The sequence below is a fragment of the Lissotriton helveticus genome, chromosome 11 (assembly GCF_964261635.1).
Source record: "Lissotriton helveticus chromosome 11, aLisHel1.1, whole genome shotgun sequence".
NCBI classification, from domain to species: Eukaryota; Metazoa; Chordata; class Amphibia; order Caudata; family Salamandridae; genus Lissotriton; species Lissotriton helveticus.
The window spans coordinates 65,194,398-65,217,504 of record NC_136072.1 but is presented as its reverse complement, the minus strand read 5'-3'; the positions used below and the strand labels follow the sequence as shown (position 1 = coordinate 65,217,504).

General features: G+C 44.4%; 1 protein-coding gene and 1 long non-coding RNA gene across 2 annotated transcripts in view; one reads left to right on the top strand and one right to left on the bottom strand.

Moving 5' to 3' along the window:
• Positions 1 to 23,107, top strand: part of LOC144791354 (uncharacterized) — a 227,164-nt gene that overhangs the window by 25,919 nt on the left and 178,138 nt on the right. The window lies entirely within an intron of this gene.
• LOC144791352 (matrix metalloproteinase-23-like) overlaps positions 1 to 23,107 on the bottom strand; it is a 103,254-nt gene that overhangs the window by 10,672 nt on the left and 69,475 nt on the right. The window contains exons 4-6 of the mRNA XM_078666030.1: positions 16,424 to 16,591; positions 12,838 to 13,002; positions 11,627 to 11,737 (exon numbers count right to left, since the gene is read on the bottom strand). Of these exons, the coding sequence (XP_078522156.1) occupies positions 11,627 to 11,737; positions 12,838 to 13,002; positions 16,424 to 16,591 (444 nt within the window). The remainder of the gene's footprint in view (positions 1 to 11,626; positions 11,738 to 12,837; positions 13,003 to 16,423; positions 16,592 to 23,107) is intronic.

Here is a 23,107-nt window from a genome sequence, read left to right as displayed (position 1 = left end):
TAAGGCCGTAGACTGCGGTATCACCAATTCTGAAAGCTGTCATTTTTCCCTCGCCATTTCTTCTTCCGTCTCTATCTCCGGCCTCCTTTTGTATCGACCTCCTGCCACGCTGGGGAACTTTGTTGATTCTCTCATTGAGGCCATTATACCGATAGCTGCTGCTTCGTGCAATTTTGTACTTCTGGGGGATTTTAATCTTCATTTTGATGACCCCAATGATGTAGTAGCTAGGGATTTATTGAGCTCGCTGGGTGCACTTGATCTCCATCTCGCACATTCGGGATCCACTCATAACAGAGGTCATCAGCTTGATGCTGTTCTTGCTAACACTGTTAACCTGCAAGCTCTCCAGATGTTGGCCCTTCCCTGGACGGATCACCACCTTATTCCTTTCAGCTGGTTGTTGAAGAACCGGGGTGAGCCTGTGCCTACACAACACACTGTGGAACGCCTCTGGTCAAAGCTGCCGGTTGACAGTTGGGTTGAAGAGCTAGCTATATCTCGCCCTGATCCTGTAGAGGACCCTAACACTGCTGATCAACACCTGGTTAACTGGCTCACTAACTCTCTTGATCTACTGATTCCTAAAAAAAGGAGGCTTATCAGGGAGAGAAGAATCGCCTCGGCTCCCTGGTACACTCCAGAACTTAGGAGTTGTAGAACTTCTTGCAAAAGGCTTGAACGTGCCTGGAGAAGAGAACAGACGGAAGAAAGTCGGGCTAATTATAAAAGAGATATGAGGAAATACAAAAGTGCACTGAAGGATGCCAAAAAGAAGTTCTTTAGTGATAGGATTGAGAGGGCAAGCAATTCTCCAAGAGAATCGTTTAAAATCTTTAAAGAACTTCTGAACGCCCCGGTCCCGCCAGTAGTGTATGCCAATCCTAAAGATAAATGTGAGGAACTGGCCAGTTTCTTCCATTCAAAAATAGATACCATCCTATCCTCTCTGCCCGCTATGCCCCAACTCTCTGAGCCGGCTGTTGGTTCAATAAGCTGTCTGACTGAATTGGTTTCCTTTGGCCCCTTCTCGGAAGAGGAGGTTATAAAGGTCCTGCTGGAGATGAAGAGTGGATCCCCGAGTGATCCAGTGCCCATGAAACATCTTAAACTTGTGGCTAGTACTCTGTCAGCTCCGCTGACCGACCTTATTAACCTTTCTCTCTCGCATGGCATAGTCCCTCAAAGATGGAAAAGGGCTGTAGTAAAAGCCTTACTGAAGAAACCAGGCTTAGATCCCGCTAATTTGACTAACTTCAGGCCAATTTCGCTTCTGCCGGGGTTTTCTAAAATCGCCGAGAAGCTGGTTAACCGTCAGCTGTCCTACCATCTTGAGTCCAACCACCTGTTGGGAGACTCCCAGACTGGTTTCCGTCCCGGCCAGGGAACGGACACAGCCCTGCTGGCGGTAGTGGAGGAAGCAAGGAGCACTCTTGACTCTGGAGGATCAGTGGCAGTGATCCTCCTTGACTTGAGTGCTGCCTTTGATACCGTGAGTCATCAGGTGCTCCTCCAACGCCTGTCAGAGGTAGGTGTCTCAGGGACGGCCCTGAAATGGTTGGGATCTTTCCTCTCCAACCGTTTCTACCAGGTCTGGGAAGGGGCAGAGCAGTCTTCCTTATTCCCTCTTCAATGTGGAGTCCCGCAGGGCTCATCGTTGAGCCCTACCTTGTTCAATGCATACATGACTCCACTTGAACGAGTGGTAGCCCCTTCGGGGCTGAAGATCATCAGCTATGCTGATGATACTCAGCTGGTGGTGGGCCTCACTCAGCTGGCGGAGCAACCCAATGTGCTACATGACTGCCTGGACAATGTCTATCAGTGGATGTCCAACTCGGCTCTTAAGCTGAATGGAGGAAAAACTGAGCTGATGCTCCTGGGTAACTCCAGTCCCTCCATTATTGCTGGCTGTTGGCCCCGGTCTCTTGGCGACCCACCATCCCCCAAGAAAGAGATCAAGTCCTTGGGAGTATGGTTGGAGGAAGATCTGTCCTTTAGGACTCACGCCAGGAAGACCGCGGGGGTCTGCTTCGGTTTACTGAAGTCAGCCCGAAAGGTGCTACCACTGCTTCCGGATTCAGCCAAGAAGCTCCTGATGCGTGGTTTAATCCTTTCAAGGCTTGACTATGGAAATGCCCTGTTTCTTGGTGCCCCCGAAGCGACCTTTAAAACTCTCCAACAGGTGCAAAACGCAGCCGCTAGAGTCTTGATGGAGATCCCTAGAAGGCAGTCGGCTGCCCCGGCCCTTAAAGCGCTTCACTGGCTCCCTGTCAAGGAGCGGGTGAAATTTAAGGCGCTGTGTACGGCCCATAAAATCTTACATGGCAAAGGCCCTCCCATCCTTCTTAATATGGCCCGTCCTTATAAACCCTCACGCCCTTTGCGCTCGGACCAGCAACATCTTTTGCGATCTGCGAGAGTTAAGAGAGCTAGAACTGGGGGCAGGCGTTTCTCGGTACAGGTGGCATCTCTGTGGAACTCTCTGCCCCTTAAGATTCGCTCAGAGCCCAAGCTCCTACTATTCAGGAAACTTCTTAAGACATACTTGTTTCCATAGCAGTGAGTAATCGAGTCTTTCCTTCTTCTTTGGTCTGTCGCGCCGGGATGCCCCTGGGTAAGCTGAGCGCGTTACAAGTTTCATATAATAATAATAATAATTTACCATTGTTTATTTATGTGATGGCACAGTGGCAACTAGTTGAAAAACTAGTGTAATAGTGATAAAGAAGTAGAAGTAATGCATTATACAGCTACAGTTAAAGAGTTAATCTTGTTGGAGGTGCTAGTGGGTCCAAAAATGGCAATCTGATTCACTTGAGAGAAGATAAATTGCTTCCATGTGACAGGTTTACTACTCTATACTAAACAGCCACCTTGAAAGAGTAACTTTACTTTAATATTGCAACAACAGCCTTCACGTAGGATGGTACAATATTTTTGCAATATGGTGCAATATTTTTGCAAACAAAGTACTGCAAAATGTAGAGTTTGATCATTTGTTTGAACATAAGTGTAGGAAATTGGGTTACTGGTTGAGGCGGGTGACACGCTACTCATGCTGCAACCACAATTCGTGTCAGGGTGAAATGCAAGCAAACCCCAAATTAACCTGGTAGCTTGGCACAAAAGCAGTCCGGTTTAGCTTGGAGGCAGTGTGTAAAGTATTTATGCAGCACAAAAACAGAAATAAAGTGAAAACAACACCAGAAAAGTCCAATGCATGTCCATTGAGCAGTGTTTGTTCTGATGAGTAGCGGGCTGTGATATGAGGCCCTGCGTTGAGAATGTGTTGCACTGCAGCGATACTGGGAAGCTGCTATGTAAGGCCCTGCACCAGTCCTTCTCCCTCAGCAGAGTAGCAGGGTAGCGGAGTAGCAGTCCTTCTTGCAGCAGAGCAGTCCTTCTGGTTTTCCACAGGTCCAGATGTGTACTGAGAAGTTTGGTCTGAAAGTCCATTATTTATAACTGATGCTCGCTTTCAAGGGAGAGAAGCTACTAGAGAGTTCCACCTCCAGAGGTGTCTAGAATTTCCTGCCTTCCTGTCCTGACCTCAGCTTTTCTGGGGGTACAAATGACTAGTGTGAAACCCGTTGTCTATGTGCTGAGGCTCAGTCTTTGTGATGTGCAAGTGCAGTAGGTGGCAGCTTTGCCTCCCCCATCAAGTCAGAGATGGCCCATCCTGCCAACACCTATACCCGTCTGGTTTCAATACACAAAGTCCACCTCACCTGCCAGCTACACCTAGTCATGTGACCCAGGGTACAGACTACCGGATCCAAATGGTCGGGACAAACAAATGCCACTTTTCTAAAAGTGTCATTTTCAGAATTGTGACTAAAAATCCAACTTTACCATTAAAGCGGCTGTTAAATTACAATGCTTTAGAGACCAAACTCTATATTCCCACCTGCTTTAAATTGAAAGTTATCACTTATGAAATGTAAAAGGTAACACAATGTTATCCTATGGGAGCGGTAGGCCCTGCAGTAGTTACAAACGAATTTGAGAATTTTCACTTCCAGGACATGTAAAACTTAAAAGTACATGTCCAAATTTTTAAATACACTGCACCCTCCCCTGCGCGCTATTTAGAGCCAACCCTAGGGGTGATTCATATGTTTTAAAGAGGAAGGTTTAGGCCTGGCATAAGGTTTATTTTACCAGATCGACATGGCAGTTTAAACTGCGAACATAGGCTGCAATGGCAGGACTGAGACCTGTTTAAAAAGACTACTTAAGTGGGTGGCACTATAAGTGCTGCAGACCCACTAGTACACAAAGAGTCGGTCTGAGTTACAAGTATGTTATTGTCACATAATTTTGTAAATTTTAGTTAAACACACGATCACCATTAAATTTGAAAAAGTTGAAAAGAAGTTGCATATTTTTCATTTCATTCTTATTGGCATTTATTCAAGCAAAGTCAAGATACGATCAAGTTGCAGCCAATGTTACTTAATAGAAAGTTGAAATATACACATGTAATTGTATAATCATTACATTCGGTATTCGAATTAGGTGCTCTCAGTGAAAGGGGGGGGGTTTGTGAAAAGGTGAGGGGGACAGGGTAAAGGTGTTGTGACATAATTGTTACATCAAGTTTAAAAATAGCAAAACCTCTACAAACAAATAAATGAGCAAAGGTTCCCGAAGTTACATCACACATAGACAAGGAGAAGTAATCTCATATTTGAATCCTATGGTGTGTGGAAAGGCAGCGTAGTTCTACGTTTCGACCCCGGTTACGCTAAAGGGCGGTTTGCGGCCTCATGTTGGGGTCTTCATCAGGAAGGAGTGGAGAGCATCGTGAGACGGTCATCTCTTGTTCCGTCTGGGAAAAGGGCTCACATCAAGCTCCACAGAATGTTTAGTTACGTGCTAGTGAACACTCGGTCATGGCGCACAGGCAGTTCAGTCCTCTCAAGGGGGTCAGGAAGGATTTCTCACTTTGGTTTGTGAACTCCCAGGAGGGATACCGCTCCGTCGGCGTCCTGTATCCGAGTGTGTATGATTATACAATTACATGTGTATATTTCAACTTTCTATTAAGTAACATTGGCTGCAACTTGATCGTATCTTGACTTTGCTTGAATAAATGCCAATAAGAATGAAATGAAAAATATGCAACTTCTTTTCAACTTTTTCAAATTTAATGGTGATCGTGTGTTTAACTAAAATTTACAAAATTATGTGACAATAACATACTTGTAACTCAGACCGACTCTTTGTGTACTGACCTACGGACCCAGGTCCTGAGTTCTAAGGGCCTACCCCTTCTACACTCATGCAGACCCACTAGTAGCATTTAATATACAGGCCCTGGGTACATGTCGTACCATTTTACTAGGGACTTACAAATACATTAACTGTGCGAATTAGGTGTACGCCAATTCTACCATGTTTAAGGGTGAGAGCACAAGCACTTTAGCAGTGGTAAAGTGAGTAGAGTCCTAAAAGCCAACAAAAACATGTTCAGAAAACCTGAGAGTTAACACAAAAACTTTAAGGTTGGCCTGCAGAACGGTCAAAGTCCAACATAACTCCACTCCAGCCAAAACCCAGGGTAGACTAATCAATACCTGGATGGGCTTCCCTACTTAGGCGATAGAACATGGACACAGGCCCTGTTGTGCAGGAGCACTTGTCAGTTCCTCGCCTCTCTGTAATCAGTTGGGTTCCTCTGTCTATACTCTCCTGAGTCACTGAACTGACCCTTGTGGAAAACTTCTCCTCACTTGTGGGCCTCATCTGTTTATGCTTCTAAACTTAACTTGCTCACAAATGCATGCCCAATAGGCAGACATTACTGCCAAGGCCAACAAGGTGATATGGCCTATTCCGCCATGTGGATCAGACTTCTGTCCCCAACCCAAGGAAAATAAAGCCCATAAGCGCTGCAACCAGCAAAGGTCACTGACAGATGTCAGTGTCAAGAGCACGGCCCCAGGCCATTCAGGGTTCTCTGACCTCTGAAGATTCTCAGAGTGGGGGCAACAGGCCTGGGTGTTAGTCATGCTACTTTCACTGTACCTCCCACCAGTCCCAGGGGGAATCCTGAGACTGGGTTTTCAACATATTCCCCAGAATGCAGTCTATGGGCACCTGGGGACTAACTATGACCCTCCTCTGGGTCATCTCCCCACCCGACTCCAAGGATACTGTGGTCATGAGGCAGAAAAAGACCTATCCCTGGACCTTAGTTACCCTACTCACCTGGCTGGTGTACTGCTCTGAAGAAACCAGACTTTCCACTACCATGGCCTGGCTAGCCTCGGTGTCTCTCAAAGCTGTGACAGGGATCCTCTTCACTCACCCTTTGGGTCTGTCTCTGAGCTAAGGTAGATTGTGGCATAGTCTATGATCTGCCCCTGGGGGCTACTTCCCACTAAGACCACATTGGCCACTCCTCTAGAATTCCCTCCAGTGGGTGGTTTCGTAGGACAGACTGAATCCCCCTGCTTCAATCAATCAAGAATTTATAAAGTGCAGCAAATCACCTGTGAGGGTCTCACGGTGTTGGAGTAGCTGGCTGCTTCGTGGTGATCTGTTCCTGCTTGTGTACTGGCTGAGAACAATCAAGGCACTGGGGTTGGAAATGGGGCGCCCTGTGCAATCGCTCACCAGAACCTCCTCCTGGTTTCTCAGAAGGGACTATGAAACCCTTCCCCCCACTTTATTCTGGGACTTGTCAGTGTCTTCCTTAACTTCCCTTACTCTGCTGGGGTTAACCTAAACCACCCTTCTTGGGGTCACTGCCAGGTCCGCCCCCTTAGCAAGCTCCTTGGTGTCAGTGAGTTTATTATCAACCAGGTGTTGGCGCAGCTCTGTAAAACAAACGCTGAACATATGTGTCCTTGCCATCAAATAGCCCAGTCCTTGGTAATCCTTCACTTCACTTGCCTGCACCCAGCCACCCAGTAATATCATGGTATGCTCACTCTGTAATGTAATAAGTAAAAAAAACAGTTACCATCTGTAATCTAATACAGGGGTAACCAATCAAAATATCCATAATCTGTAATCCATTTGAAGGAAATGTAATTAAATGTATGGCCTACATTGACATTCAGAATGAGGAAATCATATTAATATCATTCTCTAACTGAATATGCGTAAAGTAATCAAAACAATATTTTTCACTTGACTTCTTTAATCTAAATGGTCAAAACATCAGAGTAATTTTGTGAACTGTAAAACATGATAAAGTAACCAGAGTGAGTAACCTTATGTGCACACTTACTGGATAAAAAGAGCCTCCAGTATTCTAATACAGAGTTAAGTAATGAGAGTACTTTTATCTAATACTGGCTGAAGCAGTAATTTTGTTATGGTACTGTGATCTAATGCAAGATAAACTAAGCAAACTGCCTGTATTCTAATGCAAGACAAGAGTAATTTGTTGAGGAGTTCAAATGAACAGTAATACAATCAAAGTTATTTAATGAAGCAAAGGATATATGTAGGAGAGCGACGTTGTCTGCAATTAAATATAAGGCAGTATAATCGGCAGTATAATCGGATTAATCTTTTTTAATGTAGGGCGAAGTAACCACGGTAACCTCATGTTCCCGCTACACATTATGTAGCTTATTGCATGTTCAAGAAACAAAATAATCTTCTGTAATGCAGTGAAAGGTGAAGTAATTGGAGTAATTGAAGTCCACACTGAAAGGATACAATTAGATTTACGTTGACCCTATGACTCATTTGCATTATTTTATAGTTAATTTTCAAAGTCAAAATTTCCCCAAGGTGTCTGGGCTCTTTTGAAGTAAACAAATATGACTGCTGAGACGGGAATAGATGGAGGATTTAGGGGCTATATAATCAAGTGTTTAGTAATTTCCTAAGCCTCCAAAGGATGGTTCCTAAATGATTGGGGACATACAGTGGGCTCTAACTTTTATCGGCAGCCATTGAGAAACCCCGGTCACTGAAAGGAACCAACTTCATTACTGTGAGTAATGTCAGGTTAGCAGATTGTAAAACCTGAGATTGAGAGCTGCTTTGAAAGTTGCTGGCCAGGATGTCTGGTATATTTTGATAGAGGGCTTACATATGACAGAGAATGATTTAAAAATAGGTCTCTTACAAACTAAACTGGCAGCCAATTAAATAACTGGAAAGTGTGGTAAACATGATTTCTCATGCCTTCTGTACTAGCTGCAAAGAATATAATCATTTTTCAACGGCGATTTGTACCATCAATTTCAGTGGCAGACCGCAGATAGCTTCCTTAGCGCCAATAGAGCTTAGCATGCCTGGTACTATGCTGGCTTGTGCCATCTCTAACCTGGGTGCACACGTTTGACAGTTCTCATCTTTTGAAGGGAGTTATTCCGTGTTTTTCTTCATCCGATGCTCAGTGGTTGGCAGGGTGGGTTGATAGTGCGAGGATTCTTGGAGGTTTGCACAATTTGTGCAGTTTCCTTCAACATAATTATGCAAAATTTCAGAAAAATGAACAACAGCAGCTCACGTTCTGTTCGTTCTCGTTGTTTCTGCGCTCCAGCAATAAGATTTTTACCCAAACTTGAAATTACAAAATATGGCATAATGTGTGGAATTTTGTTAAACAAAAGGAATGTGAAATGCCAGAAATTACTCAGAATTATGCCAGTGTAACAAAACGTTCACATTTTGCCCGTGTCTGGTTTCCAGAGACTTCTTGTGAGAAAACCTCCATACAGGCAATTTTGTTATACTCCTACTTCCTGGCTCTTTCACATACTTTGCCTGTGTGAAGGCAGCATCAGACATACCAGGCTTGGCAACCTGGTTCATAGAGCCTTTTTATCCGAATTTTATAAGGCTTCAGGGGGGAGGCTTAAGTGTGCAATTCCTGCAGAATGTGTATGGGTTAGCCCAGGAAGGCACCCTACATAGTCTTCTCACAGATTCAGGTCTACAGAATTCCACGGAAGGGGCCCAACCTCTAGACTCTGAGGTATATTGTAATCAGAAACCCAGTGGAGAGTCTTTCCCATGCAGAGGCTTGGCGGTGAGGTATACTGTGCACATCATATGGGAATGTGGGCAATAGAACACCATGCCTAGCTCAATCAAAACTAAAACTTAGAGTATAGCAGGTTATTCAGTAGAGATGATGTGGGGAGCAAAATGTCACAGTCACATAGAAATTCAGTCAATACCTTAAAAACAAAAGTGAGAGGAGTCCTAGGGCTTTTCAGTCCCAAAGGACCACAGTGTATGGTTCAGAGGCGCACGGGACATAAAGCTCACTTTATACTCTAGACAGAAGCTATGATGACTAGGAAGGTATCCTTCCAAGACAGGAGCTTCAAGTCATAGGGGTCCATGCTTCTTCCACACTTCTTGAGCTTACTTGAGGACCAGGAGCACAATGACCAGGCTTTGGTTGGGAAGCGGATGTTATCCTGTGCTTTTTCCAGGTATGGTTATATTTTTACTAATTACATTTACTGGAAGGGTATTTAACTAATTCTTTGGTTGCAGGTATCCGAAATTATTGTTTTGTTCTCTATCTTGTAAGAAAAAAGTATAAATTTTGTGTTATTTATGTGTTGATCATATCTTTCATTCGGTTAAAATTATTTAATTAACAAAAAAAGGTCAAATAGAAAATAGGGTAGATAGAAGGAATAAAGTTCACCAACATCACAAAGAAAAAAGAGGCATGAAAGAAGCAAGGTGTATAGAAGTACAAAATGAAAGTGAGAAGAAGAGGTGAGTAGGCAAATATATAGAAAGGGGGCTACCTAGAGAAGAGCTTGATTCATTTTTCTTTCCTTGCTCCCATTTCCTCTAAATACCCAGAATTAAACCACACCTAAAGAAAATCTTCCTTGATCCATCAGATAGTGCCGTTTTTGAGACGGTCTCACGTCTTCCCTTTATGAGTTTGCAGAATGAGCGGAGACTGAACAACTAAAGAAATCGATTGACCCCTATGGTATTTTAAGCCATCCTTCACAACATCTCTTCTAATTGATATGCTAAAGGCACAGTCCCCTGTATTTGATAAAGCTCAATCGATCAGTAGATATTGATATGCCATAACCTGCTCTGGCTACATCTTCGAAAGACCTCTTTTTAATAGGTAGAAGCTAGACTGTTCTACGGCTTCCTTGTAAATCAGAGTCTTCTCCGTTGTCATCAGTGTGGTGCTCCTGCATAGTCATGCCATGTCATGATCCCAAAATTGAGGAAGCTATTGCAGGATTTGCAGAGACTGTTAACAAGATGGAGTCAGCAGAGTAGGCTTGAATTTAGAGCTGTGGAAGGTGGTACCTTCTTTGCGATAGTTGTTCATGGTTTTCAACTGGAAGCCTTTGCTGGTTGGCATCTAGAGTAGGACTCAGAGGGAAGGGGTGATATGATCTATTTGCCTGCTTGGGTAAGGAGAAGGATGGACATGTTATGAATACATTGGGTATAACTGAGTTAAGAAGTTAGAAGGCCCGGTAAAGGATTTTTAAAGGCCCATGCATCTGAGAAAGAAGGGGCATAAAATGGAAAGCAGAGATTCTACAACTTCTGCTTTAAGTTGCAAGAGGCACTTTTCGACCAAGGAGGAGACCTGAAGTTTAGAAAGAAGTGATGATCAGCATGAGCACCCAGGTCACAGGTCACACACAGGAACTAGACAAGCCCCCAGAGTAAGGACTGAAGGGGAATGTGCCAGAAGTTGACTCAACCCTTTGAATTCATTTTATGAACTGTATCGAGTAAGCAAAGATTTTGGTGAATCTTCATGTTGGCCCACATCCAGTGTTTATTTAGTTTAATTTAAAATGTGACAGAATTGAATAAAAATGAAATCAAACTAGAGGTACCATTTTCTTTCTTTTTTTTTTTTAGAACTGTCGGATCTTTGATCAAAAAGGTTTCGAGCAGATGCAGTAGGTGCCTGCCTGAGTAGCCCCCACTCACAACTTTAATTCCTTTGATATACCCCCAAACCAGAGGATTGATCAGTCATTGTTTTTCAAATAAAAAAAAGAAATTCCACGTTTGCCCTTTCTATAGGAATTATGGAATGGAATAGAATTCATAAAGCATGACAGTGGCTTCAAAGAAGTATCCTGGTGTAACAGCTTTTATTTCATTGTATTTACACTACCAAAATAGGTTTAATTTGAACTACAAAACTATCTTCTGAAGGAGTTGAAATGCCCCCATAAATATAGTAACTAAAACCTGGTCTTTTACAATGTAATCCATTGGTTTCGTTCTAGACTCAGTTTAGTAAATCTTAGATCGACAAGGCCACCTTGGGGGTAAATTTTAGCATTATAAATATCTCAGTATAGATAAGCATACAAGCGACGGAGAGACTTTTAAGATTTTGAAATATCCCAGTAAACAAATATGTTTAGAATTTTGAGCATTAAAAATATCTAAGCATATGCATATGGAGTGAAAGCAGAGTTAGAGGAAGATGATTTCTGGAAGGTGGAGAGAAGAGAACAGATCTGTTATGGAACCATAGACAGGAATATAGAAATAAGTGAGGAATGTTGGGAAAGGTCAGAAGATGAGTTTCAAGGGACACATTGAACTGGGAATGCAAGCTGCTGGAGGAGAGAGTTGGGTGTGAAAGGGGAGAGCCCCAAGCAGCACTGACTCACAAGTCACTCACCAGAGCAGAAATCACATGTCTTTGAGCAATGTTTCTTCATGAAGAGTCGTCGTGTGTCGCAGAAGCCGAGCTTAGACCCGGACTCACACTGCCTCCTTTGGTCCAGACAGCCTGCAGCAGATAACAAAACAAGCATGATCTGTGCACAGCCATAAAACCTTTGCTTGTCCCCAGGACCCCCATCTCACATGACCATTGAACCTCAAACTTTGCCATTCTATCTCACACAGCCACTGAGAAGCCAATGTGACTCAAATGATCACTGAAAGCCATGCCACGCGCCTCCTTCTGCACCTCACACAACCACTAAAAAACAAACGTACCAGTGCCTTGACCACATCACACAGCCAACTAATGACTAGTCAGTTCCTGCTTCCAAATCCATTCAACTCAAATACACACTGAAAGCCAACTATCCATCTTTCTAAAGGATAGCCAAGACTACAAATGCTATCCCACCTCACATAAACAGTAAAACTGCAGCCTCCCCCATCCCCTGTATCTCACATGACTATCAAGAGTGTGCAATGCATTCCTCCAATCAACCGCGTGCTCCCAGCGAAGCCTCTCCCTTGCACCCTGACCCCACATGACCATGTAATGGTAGATGATTGTCACTCTAGCTGGTTCTTGTCCTGTGAACTGTTCTTCTGTAAGTACCTGGTGTTAAAATATATTTACCCTGTACTAATGAAACAATATGTCCCTAATCTTAGTATACAAGGCTTTTTGTTAATATTGGATAATTTACCCAGCAGTTGCTCTGTGCTGTCACATATGAATGCAGTGAAGGGCACCTAAGACCTGTTCCCAGTGGATCCCCGCTTTAGGTCACCTGTTTTCCAGTAAGCACCTTATTTACAGCACTCTGTCGCCTATCGCTATCATAGTCCTTAACCTAATTTACCACCCTCACCACTTACCTAGGCTGTTAATCTTGCTATTAGTGTTTCTGTACAGAACAGTAGTAAGGCTCTACTGAAATATAAGTAGGTCACATGCATCGCTCCATATTCATCCTTTTACCAAGGTCCCAAAAAGATTTCATTACATTTTTTGTGAATGGCGTTTAACTTTTTTGTACCTGGACGTCTCACTGGCGAACAAAAGACAAAACCATTCTTGTTGGAGTATAAAAATAGGCTAGTTATGTCATTCATTCGATTTTCAGGATGCTCAGGAAGCGTTGATTTATAAAGAAACTGACTTACCGTAGAGTCGCTGAATCCCCCAGATGTCATCTTGGGTGATGTGGCGGGTCCTTGTGTAGGTGGCATTTGGGTGCATAAGAGCTCTGGAGTCGCGGGAATGCCATAGTCCTAGGGCATGTCCGATCTCATGGGCCGCCACCTGCACCAAGTCATTGTACCAAACACCTGGAAGAGAGACAGGGAGATAGTGCAGGAGAAAAAGAGTGAGGAAAAGGAGATGGCTCAGACGAAGGATTACTGTAGACAGAAGAGATGAGTGAGTTGGAAATACGATAGGTGAGGAGGGTTAAGGTAGAGACCGGTGCAGAGAAAGCCAGAGAGAAAAGGTACGAGTAACAAAGAGAGTGAGCGAGATGGAAAAAAGAGATGGAAGACAAAGGTCAAAAAAGAGATACAAAATAGAACACATTGAAAGAGTAATACTGTGAGATTAAAATGGAGATAAGGGAGAGAGTGATAGAGCAGCAAGAAAGAGGAAGACAACAAAGTGAGAGTTAGCGACAGGAAACAAAGACTAAGTGAGAGTGGTATGTGAAATTAAAACAACTGATCACTGAATATCTATCATCACCTTCAGCTTTTTTGCATCATGGTATGACAACCATGCAAACCCGGAAGGGCAATGCTGCCATGGACAAGTAGAGATTTCTGCCAGGGGGAGACGTTCATACTTCTTGTGGATAGGAATTCGGGTTTGGGCCCTCTGAAGGGTGGTTTAGAAAAATGGAACTAAGGTTTCGGGCTAGTCATGGGATGTGCCCCTTCGCATAGCTACCTGAGAATGGGCATCCAAAGTAACCTGAAATGCATAAGAATTATCGGCTACTAGAAACACTTGATGGTCTTGGTAGATTGCCCATCCAGGAACTACCCTGATGTCCTCTTTCAAAGACTATATTAACAACCAGTGCAACCAATCAGGCAGCTGGAGTCCGCCATGACCCTTTCTCAATCTTACAATACACCATAAAATCCTCAGCAGACATTCACCCAAGCCAGGGGTTCTGTGCCCTGGCACAATCTCAAGTCAGAGACTCTTCCTGCAGAGAGTAGCGGGGACACTGAGATGTTCCCACTACAGAGGTTCTCAACACTTATGATCTCTCTGGTAGACCATGACAACCTGGACAACTGCTTCCATGGCCAGCTGGTTAACAGTGATCCCATCCCAGTCCTTCTAAACTCTGGCACCTCATTAAAGCCTGCACAGTCTACTTCAAACATAAAGATCCACCAGCCATGAAGGAAAACCAGACTATCTACCAGAACCAGGTCAAATCTATGGAAGACACAGAATTCACCAAGAACCTGTTGCTCCCCCCCTCCCAAACCCGCCCTAGCAATCAAATGACTGCCTATCTCGGGTAGAGAGAACAACAGTACATGCTCCTTAAAACTGCAGACCCCCTGGTAATCCATTGCAACAGCATAGGAGAGTTTGTTATAGGGCAACTGCTGCAGTCTTCACAGCAGTCGGTTTCAAGTGAACAAGAAACCTTTGCAAATCTACCTAGGTAAGCCTCTAAAAATATTGATTGTTTTTTTAATATGAAGGAGCACATGGCAGTAATACAAAAATGGCCAATGTTTTTCACCCCTTTGAAAAACTTCAGCAACCCCTCTTTGCCAGGTGAAAATGCTGGCAGCGACCCAATCCAAAGGAGCCTGCTCACAGGTCATGGGAAGCCTAAATTAACCTGTTGGATCTTGGAGTATTCCCAGCCAATTTATCTCAGTCCCAGAATATATCTAATGATCCTGTTTTAGCCACAGAGAAATTCTGGCTGACCACATTAATCCTGAGCCTTTGACAAGATTTACAATACAGACATGCGACATAGAATGATCATCTAATGACAATCATACTGGCAGCGTTTTCCTCCCGTAGTATACTTGGCAACCCATCAAACATAGAGGAAGAATTTGGAGGCCCAGCCACCCACATCAATCTTTGGGTTTGTGGTATCCCAGTTCAACCATGAAAGGACGTAAGGTAGCCCAGCTCAATAATGGTGACACACTGACAGAGCCTAAGTCCTGGGTAATGTGATAATCCAGCGTAGTAGTGGGAGAAGCAAAGGTAGTCCAACTGAGTCCCTTATGAATCGAGACTACCCAAATCAATGCTGAAGCATCCAAACGCAGCTACACCGTCGGGCAAAAGTAGCGGTTTAGCCATAACTTTGGGGAAACTAATGGTGGCCTACCTTACACCAGGGTGAACTAAATATACTAGAGCTAAACCTTGGAGCCCTACAAAAGCTAAGCAAAACCCTTGAGAACCAAATGTAGTCTTACTAAACTCTGAACCTAGCTATACCCTGGAAGAAAAGTACTAGTCTGGTTAAACCCAACTAATGGTAATGTGATTAAAAGCTAGAGATACCAGGCGTAATCTAGCTAAAACTGGGTACCATGAATGCATCCCGTATATAATCTGTCTGGATTTAAGGAGAACTCAGAATTGCCCAATGCAACAGTGCGGCAACCAAAGGTAGTCTAGTTAAACCCTGTGGGAAGCCATGGTAGTTTATCTATACCAGATCCCAAGTCAGCCTTTTCTGGGGAGAAAAAGTCCACTTTATTTCAAATCTTGGGCTTCCCAACTGCATCTTAGCTGTTCCCTGTGAAACCAAATGGTACCTTAGATTAACCTGTGGGAATTCAATATTAAACGAAAACCATGGGAAAAATAATGGTAGTTAAACTCTCTCTTAGGGAGCTAATTGTCCGATGCTCCCACTATCGAAACATATGGGAAAGTAGAGGTAAACCATGGGGTGGATTTATGAAGAAATAGTTTAATCCTGCAGCAACCCATGATACTGTACACAAACAAAACCTATGGGGGGCTTGGAAGGCTTACAAAACTATGCAGAGAACCAAATGTAGTATATCTCATCTCTGGATGAATCAATGATTGCCTACTCTGTGTCGGAAAATACATTTTTTCTTGCTCAGTGACATCCCAAAGGAGCTAACAAACCACACAGGCTTCTCATCAAAAGCTGAGACCTAAGAAAAGAATTTGAAAAAAGAAGTTCAAACAGTCCTGCAGCATGTCTCCTGAAGGATCAGCAAGGACATATCAGATCAACAGAAGCCTCGTGTCCTGATGGGTCAGCCAAGATAGTCTCACTGAGCGTTTCACAATAAACAAGATTAACATCTGCTTGACTTTAACTACGATAAGCAGGCCCACTTTTTTAAAAAGACAAAGTCACCAAACTCTGGTCAGAATAAGCAAAATGACCTGGATTTCCTAATGTCTGTACTTTTGTTTTTATTTTATGCTATGTTGCTATTTCTAGTGTGAAAGGCAGTTGTGTTATCCATGACAAATCAGATCTGGACACACCCATTCTCAATTGAGACCAGCAGGCTAGGCTCTTCTCAAATTAACCGAGGACATTCAAGACTGATGGCAGTGAGAGATATGATTTGGACCTCCTAATGTCTGCACATTCACTTTTATTTTTTGATTTATGTTAATATTTCCTGTCCGAAAGGCATTTTTTGTTACCAAAAGCACCTTTTAAATAAATTCAAATGCAGTCCTGGAGAGTAAAAAAGAGATCCTACTTACCTTGTTTCCAACTAAAGCGGGAACGTCCCAGGATCCAGAACTCGTGGTTGTCGAAGTGGATGTCTCCCCGCGGGGGCAGGAATGCATGGGCCAGCTCTCCATTTAAGCCGTCAAAGCATGGGTGCAGTGGTGAGAACCAGCAGTCGGTGTGGTTGAAGGTGTAGAAACCTGTGTCAGAATAACAGGAGTGTTAGCACTTATTTCATAGTCCTACAGGGATATTTACCAATGAACACTTTTCCAACACCTGATGAAGTGAACAGGAACCTGGAGAGTTTTGCATTATTACCTGCGGTAAAAAGTCTATATGGCCCTGTTTCAGAGTTGGAGTAATGGAAAATCCTCCAAATTCTTTAGGAAGTGAAAATTCCGGAGCAGACACAACCAGTGGAATTTCCTTCAGAATAATCTTCCCTGCCTGACGGAGATCTCTAAAGAGGCTGGGTTGTACTCCACCAGGGCAATGAAGTACATTTGGCCATTGACCTGGCAGAAAGTATTGCAGCCCACCAAAGTCTAAACAAGTCCCTTCGTTACAAACCCTGTACTGCTTTCTACAGTAAGCCATGACTACTTGCCATCACTAGAAGCAAGTTTACAGAGTAACCTTGCTATCCAACTCGAATAAACAGCATAAATGCAGATCTTAGTTTTCAAAAAACAAAAGTTCAGGGGCCCTGATGTCTTTCCTACTGAACGACAGAATTCTTGAATACCAAGGCTGACTTGTCTTAATTGCACCACATGCCTCTTTCTTCCTTACCCTTACCGTCCTGTCTCTTGATCTCACTCTTAAATGGTTTTTCATCCTTGCTTTCTCCCTTTCTCAGGGTTTTTCTACCCTTCTCCTTCTTTCTCCATTTCCTCCCTTTCTTTCTCAAGTCAAAGTCACTGGCACAAGCCAAGTACTGCACATAAAGCCCAGAGACCCCAGTGGAACTGAACAGCATCCACTTCTAAGACTACAAAAAGCGCAAACCTTTATTGATTCCGACAAACGGCTTAAAGAAAATCCCACAAAAGCATATAGATCCACACAAGTGCAATGAAGTGTATAATACATTGTTAAACAACTGATTGCAATAATATACCTTTTTAAGTTTCGCCCGCACAGGGCTTGCGCTGTGCTCGTGAAATCTATTCTATTCAATATAAATCTTAAAAGGGGCTTACATCCCTCCCCTTGCTTTTCATTGGTTCCTGTACTTGCCACTTACTTTTCCTCCATTTCTATTGAATGTAGCATACTGTTTTCTGTTTTGTGTTGCTCCTCATATGCTTCTCTTATCATTATGCGTGTATCAAGAGAGAGAGAGAGGACCAGATAGCTAGTCCATATCCCCCGGTTTATATATTGTAAATCAAAATGAGACTAGCTAAGTTAGACAAGGAAAAACAAATTTTTTTTTAATTTTTCAAGGACTCAAGTATGTTTCGTCGCGGGTTGGTGGCACCTGGTAGGTGTGCTCATGAAGCCCTCACCCACCAACCTAGTTGGTGGCATGCTTCATCATCGGGCCCACCCAGTGACACCTAGCGTGTCCCGGGTGTGCTTCGACGCCTGATTACAGCGGAGCAGGTATGTCGCTGTGTGTGCGGTGAAGACTGTGATGATTAGTGAGTTTAAAACGGCTTGGCGGGGATCCCAGTGCCCGGAGGCAAATTACACTTTAATAGCTGGGTCACCGTCAGCGGTTAAAAATAAGGCTGTTGGATGTTAGAGGCGAGTTACGACCTCCCACATCCTGAAATGTGTCAACATGTTTCAGCCAGTGCCTTATGAATAAGCTGGCTTTCTTCAGGACGGATAAAAGGTGTGTGTGGTTAAGAACTAGTGGGTGTATATTTCAGACTATGTGTATACACGCCCTAAAGTGTTTTTCTATGTGTGAGTGGGGAATTCCCATCTCAAAGAAAACACCTGTACAAATAACATATAGGACATGGACAAAAACATACAGGGAGAAGATAGTCACTTGACTGTATAATGTTATATACAGTTGGTTGCCGACTTTATAGCGGTTTGGGTGCTGCTATAAGCGGCTATGGTGTAATGGTATTGGTGGTACCATTAGAGTGGGGTTCGCACTGGATTTCGGAGGTGGGGTGGCTAAAACACGGAATGTACATAGTTAGTGCATGGTGGTACAAAATAAGAACATAAGAATTCAGTCTTACGCTAGTTTTTCAATAGTGCTACTTCAAGGTTTGAGAAGTGGCAAGGGTTGACCCTGTAGGATAAAAACAATAGTTTTGCCACTTGGTTAAGGAGAGAGAGAGAGAGACCTGTAGGAGAGAAACGCTTACCAGTGATCTTGGTCGGTCATAGTACTCACAGAATTCTTGGTCAGAGCCTGCTGTGGACCTGTAGTGCCTCCTTCGCAGAACCGGTTAGGAATAGCCCTGGTGGTGGAGGTTTTTATACTGTTGGTTAATTGCCCAATTGAGATCACCTGCATGGTGGAGAAAGGGTAGAGAGACTCGTTCTGTCAAGTCATCGCGCTCGCGAGCGCTAGGGATTGCAGCGGTGTGGCTTCGCGCATGTGCGTTGCAATGCGCCTTACCGCGCATGCGCGGGAGAGAGCTGTTTCTGCGCATGCGCGCCTGGGGGAGCGTGTGAGCGCTATACACTCGCGCATGCGCGAGCGAGATAGTGCGAAAACTGCTGTTTCTTGCACATATGATGGGGAGGCAATTGGAAGCCCATCATATATAGATGGCATAAAGTTGGGGGTGTTATCTGGCTAGAGTTTATGAAGTCAAAGACATAAGTTGCATGAAGTCAAAGACATGAGTGGAGGTATATAGTTAGTATTAGTATAAGGACATTGGATTCATACTCCGTTATAGCCAAACGCGGGGACACAGTCTAAGGGTCACGTATATATTACGTGTATGACAAGGAGTTCCAGGGAATGGCATCGTTGAGCCCATCGGTGGCTGTTGAAAGACGATATATCCATCTTTGTTCTTTGCCCAGGAGTTTTTTGTCGTTCTCAACAATGCTCTCAGGGATTTGCTCAATTACTGTCCAATTAAAGTCATTGGGTGTGTGGCAGAGAGTGATGAAATGGTTTGTCAGTTTGCTCACACTTTTCTTGCATCTTATGGTGCTTCGATGCTCAGTGATTCTGGTTTTGATCTTCCGTGTGGTCATCCCCACATAGCGGAGGCCACACGTGCACGTCAGAAGGTATATTACATTGCGTGAGTTACAGTTAGTGTGATTTTGCTGTGTCCATATTTTGTTTGGCTCAAGGTTCAGTGTTTTGGTGTGTGTGGTCAGATGACACACACTGCAGTCGTTGCAGGGGTAATGTCCAATAACTTTGGGCAGTCCCCAAGCGTTCAGAATGGTGTGCGTAGGTTGTTTAGGTGGTGCTCTTGGTCGAGTGCTCACCAGTTGGTCCTTGAGGTTTTTGTTCCTTTTATAGGCAAATCTTGGAGTGTCCCAATTCCTTTGTCCTGAGTTGATGATCCTCCAATGTTTTTTTATGATTTTGGTCACTGCATTTGATGCCGTATTGTAGGTAGTGACGCAAGTGATTGGTTGCTTCTGGTCCTCCTTCACGTGGGTCTCTAGGAGGGCATCCCGGTTTTGATTTCTCGCCCTTTTCTGGGTTTTGCGGACTATGGTTTTGGGATAGCCGCGGTTTTCTAGTTTGGTTGCTAGTTCGGCTGATTGTGCTTTATAGTCATTCACGTTGGTACAGTTTCTCCGGATGCGTAGAAACTGTCCGAAAGGTAGGTTTTCCTTTAGAGGGCGGGGATGGAAGCTCGTGAAGTGGAGCAGAGCGTTCCTCGCAGTTGGTTTGTAGTAAGTCGTTGTGGTTAGAGTTCCATCTTTTGCTCTGATGTCTAGGTCCAAAAAGGGCAGTACTTTGTTGCTTGCGGTGCTAGTGAACTTCAAGTATTGATCCCTGGTGTTGAGCCAAATCATGAATCTGTCCAGTTCAGTCTGTGAGCCTTGCCAGATGACCAGGATATCATCAATGTATCTGTGCCATTTCAGGATGTGGTGGTTGAATGGGTTATTGACCGTAGCAATGTGGGAGCATTCAAAATGGTGTACATATAATCCTGCCACGCTGGGGGCAAAAACGCTGCCCATGGACGTACCATTTGTTTGCAAGTAGAAGTTGCCTTCATACTCAAAAAAGTTTTGTTTGAGGGCCAGGGTGGCACATGCCAGTATGAAGTCCCTGGGGGTGTGGTAGGGCCAGGGTGATGCCATTAGGACATCATGGAGCACTTTTAAAGTGGCGTCCTGGGGCAGGCTGGTGTATAGGCTCTCCACGTCTAACCCCACCAGGAGTTGGGTGTCGGGGTCGAAGTCCATCTTGTCTATGACTTGTAACAGGTGTTTGGTGTCCTTTATATACGTTGGAGTGCGTTGCACCAAGGGATTGAGGAAGAAATCACAGTATCGTGACAATGGTTCCAAAAGGGAGTTTATGCCTGACACGATGGGTCTGCCAGGGGGTGGAAGTTTGCCCTTATGTACCTTAGGTACTGTGTAGAAGTACGGTGTCTTCGTGTGTTCGGGACACAGGTATTCGGCTTCCTGTTTGGAAATGTGTTCCGCATCTGCTGCCCTTTTGACCAGATTGTGGATACTTGTCCGTAATTCATTGGATGGGTCCTGTTCCAACCTGCGATAATTCCTATTATCGCTTAGAAGTCTCCGGCATTCGTTGTCATAATCCGTCTTGTCCTGTAAGACAATGCCTCCCCCTTTGTCTGCTGGTTTAATGACCAGTGTGGGGTTGTTCTGTAGGCGCTGTATTGTTTGTCTGTCATTCCAGGATAAGTTGTTGAAGTGGTTGGTTGGGTTCAGATGCTCAATGTCGTGGTACACTGCTTGTTCAAAGGTTGCGATTTCAGGGGGAATGGTGGAAGGAGGAGGGACAAATGTGGATTTGGTTCTGAGGCCGGTGATGTTCGGGTTTTCTTGAGGTTGTTCGTTCTCAGGGTTTGGTTTTTCGAAGAAAGACTTCAATTTGAGCTTTCTAAAGCTCGTGAAGTGGAGCAGAGCGTTCCTCGCAGTTGGTTTGTAGTAAGTCGTTGTGGTTAGAGTTCCATCTTTTGCTCTGATTTCTAGGTCCAAAAAGGGAAGTACTTCGTTGCTTGCGGTGCTAGTGAACTTCAAGTATTGATCCCTGGTGTTGAGCCAAATCATGAATCTGTCCAGTTCAGTCTGTGAGCCTTGCCAGATGCAATGGCTCACAAAAAAGAGGAGGAAGAGGACGAAGAGGACAACAATGGCCCAATAATTGGCAAGGAGGACAACAAAGCAATTTCTATGGCTTTCCACCAAACCTAGGTCAAATGCCAAATCCCTACTATGGCTTCCCACCTATGTATCCCCCGGGACCTATGCCCCTATTTCCAGGTAACCAGGGTCCACATATTCCTTTTTTAGGACAGGGCCGAAGAGCTCGGGGACGACGAAGACCATTCCAACAACAAACACAGGTCCAATGGGCCGGCGAAGAGAACCCAGTGAGCTCGAACACTCGCCAGAAGGCGAAGGAAGCAACCCCAGGAACGAGCAAAACCTAAGCCATACCAACCAACCATCACTGGTATTCAATCTATCCAGCACCCCGTTATCCCAAACAGAACAATCAGTCCTAGAGAAGGGACTGTCTTTTGTGCCGACCACCAGACTCGACAAATTCCAACTACATGTTGAACTGGCACAGTTCTTTAGAAAGCTCAAATTGAAGTCTTTCTTCGAAAAACCAAACCCTGAGAACGAACAACCTCAAGAAAACCCGAACATCACCGGCCTCAGAACCAAATCCACATTTGTCCCTCCTCCTTCCACCATTCCCCCTGAAATCGCAACCTTTGAACAAGCAGTGTACCACGACATTGAGCATCTGAACCCAACCAACCACTTCAACAACTTATCCTGGAATGACAGACAAACAATGCAGCGCCTACAGAACAACCCCACACTGGTCATTAAACCAGCAGACAAAGGGGGAGGCATTGTCTTACAGGACAAGACGGATTATGACAACGAATGCCGGAGACTTCTAAGCGATAATAGGAATTATCGCAGGTTGGAACAGGACCCATCCAATGAATTACGGACAAGTATCCAGAATCTGGTCAAAAGGGCAGCAGATGCGGAACACATTTCCAAACAGGAAGCCGAATACCTGTGTCCCGAACACACGAAGACACCGTACTTCTACACAGTACCTAAGGTACATAAGGGCAAACTTCCACCCCCTGGCAGACCCATCGTGTCAGGCATAAACTCCCTTTTGGAACCATTGTCACGATACTGTGATTTCTTCCTCAATCCCTTGGTGCAACGCACTCCAACGTATATAAAGGACACCAAACACCTGTTACAAGTCATAGACAAGATGGACTTCGACCCCGACACCCAACTCCTGGTGGGGTTAGACGTGGAGAGCCTATACACCAGCCTGCCCCAGGACGCCACTTTAAAAGTGCTCCATGATGTCCTAATGGCATCACCCTGGCCCTACCACACCCCAGGGACTTCATACTGGCATGTGCCACCCTGGCCCTCAAACAAAACTTTTTTGAGTATGAAGGCAACTTCTACTTGCAAACAAATGGTACGTCCATGGGCAGCGTTTTTGCCCCCAGCGTGGCAGGATTATATGTACACCATTTTGAATGCTCCCACATTGCTACGGT